This window comes from Choristoneura fumiferana, chromosome 19, assembly GCF_025370935.1.
Source record: "Choristoneura fumiferana chromosome 19, NRCan_CFum_1, whole genome shotgun sequence".
Lineage (NCBI taxonomy): Eukaryota > Metazoa > Arthropoda > Insecta > Lepidoptera > Tortricidae > Choristoneura > Choristoneura fumiferana.
The window spans coordinates 3006276-3013321 of NC_133490.1; the positions used below are offsets into that span (position 1 = coordinate 3006276).

Consider the following 7046-nt stretch of genomic DNA (forward strand, 5'->3'; position numbering starts at 1 on the left):
GATTACACAGTTACACAGACTACACGGATACACAGAGCACTCATACCAATACACAGTAACATGGATGACTTTGTTACATAGGACGACGATACACGATTACACAGTTACACAGACCACTACAAGGATACACAGAGCACTCATACCAATACACAGTAACACAGACTACTTTGTTATACAGGACGACGATACACGATTACACAAAAACACTAACCACTACACATATACACGGAAGGATACACAGTTACAAAGATCACTGACACAGATACATAAGGTTCCGTGGGATTAATTCTTAGTCTCTAATTTCTAAATGTTTTTACGTCTACACACCAACACAGGTCACTGGCATAAAATTACACTGACGATTTTGACACTGATGACAACAGAAGACTTCGTCTTCGGATAAATATCAACGTCACTGAACACAATGAGCCCTATGGACTATTACATTTTACAGACAACTTACTCTGATACATGGTTACAAAAAACAATGACACAAAATGTAGGGTAACTGCACATTTTCCGACTCTTTCACTGCTTTGCTGTGTGTTACATGTTAATTTGGACTATTTGGACACTGTTACATGATTTTAAGTAGAATTTTATAAACGGCCCTTTATACTCATGGCTACACGCGGGAACAGACCCTGACTTCATGACCGATGCTTCGTGTATTACACATTTAAACAGACCATTACAACGATACACAGGATACACGGTTACACAGACCACTGACACGGATACGAGAGGTTCTTTGGGGTTACTTAGAAAGTAACCATTTTTTACACGTTTGGTACTATGGATGATATTATACTTAACCTATTATACGAGTACTTAACTCAAACAACAAGCACACTAATACACGATTGCGAAAAACATCAATTCAAAAATAATTATTATAAACTACAGTTACACACTTTGTGGCATGAAATTTTACACATTCGCAAATTACCTACAATTGACACTGTATCCTACAAAAAACACCGACTCACATGGATAAATAAATAATAAAATATATCAGACACGTAAGTGTTATAGACTGTTATGCGTTGACAGAGCTCACTAAGAAGACACTAATATTATTTAAAACTACTTTAGACTCAAAATTGATATTAGGATCTCATTTAGAAATGTTTATGCTAAATGTACATAAACCGCTTAAATAGACACTGATACATCTTATTATGGTCATGTCTTCGAAATCGTTAAAAATTGAGGCATATTTTGACATAGAGTTCTTCGACATGTACACTTCTACTACTTAAACTCTCATTTTTTACTCCGATTATTAAAACGCCTATTTTTGTAATTATTTATATACGTTTGATCATGATGGGTACACTTTTAGACAAGACGCTATTCCACTTTTACAAATGACTCGGACGCAGGATGCTATATAATACCCACAAGATTAAGTTTTACACAGAGTTTTTCGAATTATTTCTTATTATCACAATAATTATAATATAACACTGCACAAATAACTCATAATTTCCGAAACGCTAACACACTTCCTTAAAAAACTCTTGTTCCAAAAACAACCTATTGTGAACAGCTGAAAGTCTTAGAACGCTTAGGTAGGTACTGAACAAATCATGAATCACAAAAGAAGAGAAAATTAGAAATAAAATAAATAATGTCATGCCGCAAACATACACAACAACAACAATACACAATACAAATAATATAATTACACTGAACTACAACTACACTATACACCTCCAACGAAATTACACAAATCTTCAATAGACTATATTTCAGAAACCAAATATACGATACAGAAATTAGAATACTCTTTTCAAATTAAAACAGTTATTGAAATTGACTGAATGATGTCTATCAACTGCTAATAGATTTAAGATTTAAAGTTAAATACGGTATTTGACTATTTTGTATATGTTTTATAAATTACAACTACACAATGCCTGTTATCGAATAGAAAAACAATTTTTAAGCTACCTTTACAAATAACAAAGTTATACAGGTTTGAAATTCAAGATTAGACAGAGAAAGACATACTGGCATGTGAGTCACACGCCAGTACCGCCATACTTGCTGCATAGAGAAAAGCGTTTGAGAAAGAGACAGGTATATAGATTTTTCAAAAAATCACTATAAATCCAATTTTCAACCGATTTAAATTTTCTCTTCGCTAAACACTATCTGTATATCTATATTTTAATAATAATATTAAGATATGGCAAAATCAGGAGTTGTCAAATACCGTATTCTATATATTTGAAAGAAAATTACAAAACAAACATAGGTTTGCATTTCAAGGACACAATACACTAAATATGATCACAATGTCCTAATATTATTATCTGGCTTAAATACTTCTAGTGATGCCATAGCTAAGCTAGAAGTATTCGTAAGACAAGCTCATTTATGAATTTGGAAGACATTTCAAAATAATCGAAAGCTACATTTCACTAAAATCACTTCACAATAATTTCAACAAACACCACAGTTCACATAACGCAGTTTCTCACACTTGAAACACAAAACGCACTGGGAACACTCAACAGTTTTTGGAATCTAACATTTTAATCTTCTAAATATTTTCTATCTAACCTAGAGATACTTAACTCTTTTTGTGTAAATAAACGTTTTGTCTCGTTTCAGATTTGGATCTGTAATTATTTGTGTAGTTAATTTTAAATCATTTTTGTAAGTAGCATTACAACCGATTTGCAAATTTAAAGATTTTGTTATTAATTCATTTGGATCGCTAGAAGCTTCATCGGTTATACGGCTACGAAATGTGAGATCATGTACATTTTATTCGTATTTAGGGTTTGTTTGTGTGATTGTGGGTTTCAGCGCAACGGTGGTAACAGTTTCTCGCTTGCCTATTAACCTCGCTCCCGTCATTTCCTCCCGGGGTCTCTTGACATCCTGCATGACAATCGTTTCTCCACGACGATCTGACGCGTTTCCATCGCTGACTGAATGCTCGATGGGGGCGTTATACTTAATTTTAAGTGTTAAGTAATCATTTTTTCAGATGGCTTTGCTCACCCTCGGGTGGTCAATGTCGATAATGTCAGCTACTAATCGGGTTGACTTGTAGAACGCAATCCGGACGAACCTGTCTCTGCACAAATGTTTCGTGCGATACGAGGATGACTTCGGCTCTTTCTGGATGGTGGACGACGCTGAGTTCGTGAAGCGTCGGCACCTGAGCCGAGGCCGGCCGAGGAAGTACGACCCGGCGCCGGGACCCAATGCCGCGCCCCCACAGTAAGGACGCGACCGCATACAAGCTGCGACCGTCCAACGAACGGGATAGGCGATAGCTTTTTTCTTTGTGATTCAGCAATTTTTTAAGCTTCACCAAATTCTAATTTATTGCATCAAGTGCTACTTTACGGATGTTCATTTAATAACCTTCCTACTCCGTGACTACACCTGTTACTGGCTGACTTAACTACTTCAGTATCTTAGTCATTGAAAATTGCTGGATCAACAGAGCTGTCTTCATTTTGAAAAAAGCTATCATTCAAAATTAAATTAACTGCGATTGAATCTATTTTTAGTGAAGGTCTGGAAGCCTGTATTTTATATTTATTCATGTCAATAATTAAAATGTGAAATCGTTGGGCGATCGCGTCCAAAACATTAGAATTCTTGTGGAATTTTCGAAAATTATCTTTAATAATAATGGTACGATAATTTTTGATTTTCCATTTAGATTGATGTTCATGATCATTATGTAAAGTGTTTCACTGTAAAGCTTTAGATTAATTAACCTGTCATGTTAGAATATTACTTTTACTAGAGACACGTGATTGTTCCGATATAATATAGTTCAACCAAATATATTATTGTATGTGCTGATATTTCTTACATCACTTGCAAATACTTTAATTTCAATAATACAAAATGAAATGAAGATATATTAGCACATACGAAAATTATTAGACTCCTAGAGTGCAAAGCTATAACCGATTGTTTTGCTATAGTTTTTAACATCACGATATTATATGACTTGTCTAATAATTAGCTTAATCCATATGTTGCTACTGTAATTTCCGATATTTTTTAATTTTATTGAATACCATTACAAAAATAAGTATTAAAACGATGTTTATTCCGATGATATTCTGCATGTTATAAACGAATTGTAAACGAAGGATCGTCGTTGGATACCCAAGTAAGATTGTAGAAATCTTTATCTTCTTTAATATCCATTATCTCATCAGCATGTTTATCCCCATTTCGTAGTAGCATAAGGTCTGTCTCGGCTTCTTTCGCTTTGCTTATGCATTCTTGTCGCATGGTATTTTAATCTTTATCTCTTTTCTAACCAGCTTGCATTTTATTAACTTTTTTATCTTTCAATATTTTATTCTATTTATCTTTCTCTCACACACTCACACACATCAACACGGAATCACTATCACAGACGAATTGGACGTTGAGATTCAAAATTCGACACTTCACAAATTTACACATTCACACCTGTACACTCGTATAAATTGTAATGTGTGACTAATGATCACACAAGAAGAGGTCTGAAGTGGCCGGGGGTAACTTATTATTTACTTTAACATTTTGGTTTTCAATAATAGAATCATTCAAAAAAGTTTAATGTAAATTTGGACATTAGTAACTGATTTTTTGTTCTTTTACTTTTACTTTGGGAGAAAGAGCCAGTGTTTCATTGAGTGTCAATTTGACAGGTTTATGGGTGCACAGAGCCCTCCCATGATGACCAGTCCTCATGGCTACAGCGAAGCTCTCAAACGGAACCTCCAGGTAAGCGCCTGTCCCTCTACGAGTATTAGCTTTTTTAATCTTTTATTTCACTTGCAACATTCGTATAAAAATAAATAATGGTCGCTCACCTTTAGTGATATGAACCTTAAGAATATCATACTTTCGTACATTATCGTCATCGTTTTGGGCGTAGGATGTCCACTGTTGGACGTATTATACATAGACATGCATTGGGTCAATTCTAGGGTAGGCAGCGCTAGTTTGCGCCGCAGCCGCAGCAGCGCACGGCACCCCTCACGCCAGGGAAAGTAGCGTAGAGCGCTGCCTACGGTTATCCAAGCCATGAGCGCAAATCAAATAATTAGGAATCGAAGTGGTCACCGTGGCCGAAATCGGTCGGATTGTCGTCATCATCATCATGATCATCATCATCATCGTGTTCCAATCAAATAAGTAGGAATCGAAGTGGTCACCATGGCTGAAATCGGTCGGATCGTCATCATGGGCATCATCATCATCATCATCGTGCTCCAATCAAATAAATAGGAATCGAAGTGGTCATAATGGCCGAAATCGGTCGGATCGTCGTCATCATCATCATCATGATCATCATCATCATAATCATCACCATCGTGCTCCTCCATACTTTTGTATATCTCTTGACAATTGCCACTATTCCCGGGAACCGTGCATTCTTTTAATAAAGCACAATACAATAAAATACAATACAATGACTCTTGACAACAACAACACATGAGACATTTACCAAATTTATTTTCTGACAATGAACTTTTTTTAAATTAATTGATGTCTTTGCAGGGCATGATGGAAGAATGCAATTTGTCATACATGTCCAGTGAAGATCACATGATGCAAGGCGCTGAGGAGTATCCCTCCTCGCACGATGATTACAGGTATTTTATGTCAAATTATACCTTTTAATAGTTTTTAGAGAGCCTGGGCAGACAGAGATCGGTCCGGGTTTCGATTTCCGCTTCTACGTTATTTTTTATTGTACCGAGCTCGTGGAAGTTGACTAAAAGTGCCTAATCAGGCTAAGAGGTGCCACCCTACACACGATATCGCTGAGTTGAGCTCCATCCGTGGCCAGCAATAGACGTTTCGGTAGTCACTTCACACATCTCACAATACTGTTCGCCTATGTTTGAGTTTTCCTTTCCAGTTTAGGTTAGCTTGAAAAGTTCCCTTTTAGGGATAAATTCGCTTTTGTACTCTTTTATTTTGTTTTCTGTTTGTATTATTTTTGTGTTTTATGTACAATAAAGTATTTACATACATACATACATCCGTAATGTCTACACTCAATGGCCATGGCGGAACTTAGACATTATGGTTTTTAGTTGGTATGCCCACTTTTATGGAAGCCCACATACCTCCGTTTTTCCATCAAGGTGCATACATAAGACCTTCGCCGCCAGACGGTGCTACCCGACGCAAACTCAACGGCTGCATTCAGAGTGCCGCGTAAAGTATTCACATTATCTATTGTGTTGTGTCGTGACGCATCAGAACGGTATCGGTTTCATACGTTTTATATGGCTCCGTTCACATTTAAATCACAACACAACACGACAGATAAATGTGTGTGTTGTATTGTGATGCTCTCTGTCTCTCGATCTCTCTCTCTCTCTCTCTCTATAGCTTTGATGCGACACAACGCAAGCCGTCCCAACACACTGCATCAGATAAATGTGAACGCAACCATATAAAATGTATATGAAACCGATACCGTTCTGTTGCGTCACGACACAACACGACAGATAAAATTGTGAATGCGACTTAAGACCGCGACAGGGTCTTGTTGACTGTTTAAAATGGTCTCGCCGGAAGACCAGCGCTGACCCCAGGAGTAATTTATGCTGACGCGGGACCATTTTGGGCACACACAAAAAAATGGATTTTATATTATTTTTTGTATGTAATGTGTGCGCCTCGCATGAAGTTTTTTTCATTTCATTTCACCATTTTCTACACCGTAGAAAAAAATGTCATATCTTACAAGTCAAATTTCATCCATGCATAGATTGATTGACAGTGTAAGTAAGGTCTACGGAAATGGTCAATAGTTTTTTGTAGCAAAAATGTATTTTTCAGTCGCCCTTCGCTGTTGAACGGCTACGGCAGCAGCTCTTCGCACGACGTGAAGGCTGAGGACTTGAGCGCCTCCGAGGACGTCAAGCCAAACATTTACGCGCTCAAAAACGAGATGCAAGCGTCGGATTATTCTAACAAAGGTATAACTCGATTATAAATAAAATATAACAGTCCCGTGGCTAAATTACTAATTAAATTTAACCGTTCAACAC

At 36.7% G+C, this 7046-nt stretch overlaps 1 protein-coding gene across 1 annotated transcript in view; it reads left to right on the forward strand.

The window, feature by feature from the left end:
* LOC141438595 (uncharacterized) overlaps window positions 1-6991 on the forward strand; it is a 120558-nt gene extending 113567 nt beyond the window's left edge. The window contains exons 15-18 of the mRNA XM_074102461.1: window positions 3071-3240; window positions 4683-4758; window positions 5539-5633; window positions 6835-6991. Coding sequence (XP_073958562.1) covers window positions 3071-3240; window positions 4683-4758; window positions 5539-5633; window positions 6835-6991 — 498 coding nt within the window. The remainder of the gene's footprint in view (window positions 1-3070; window positions 3241-4682; window positions 4759-5538; window positions 5634-6834) is intronic.
* Window positions 6992-7046: the final 55 nt, after the last annotated feature.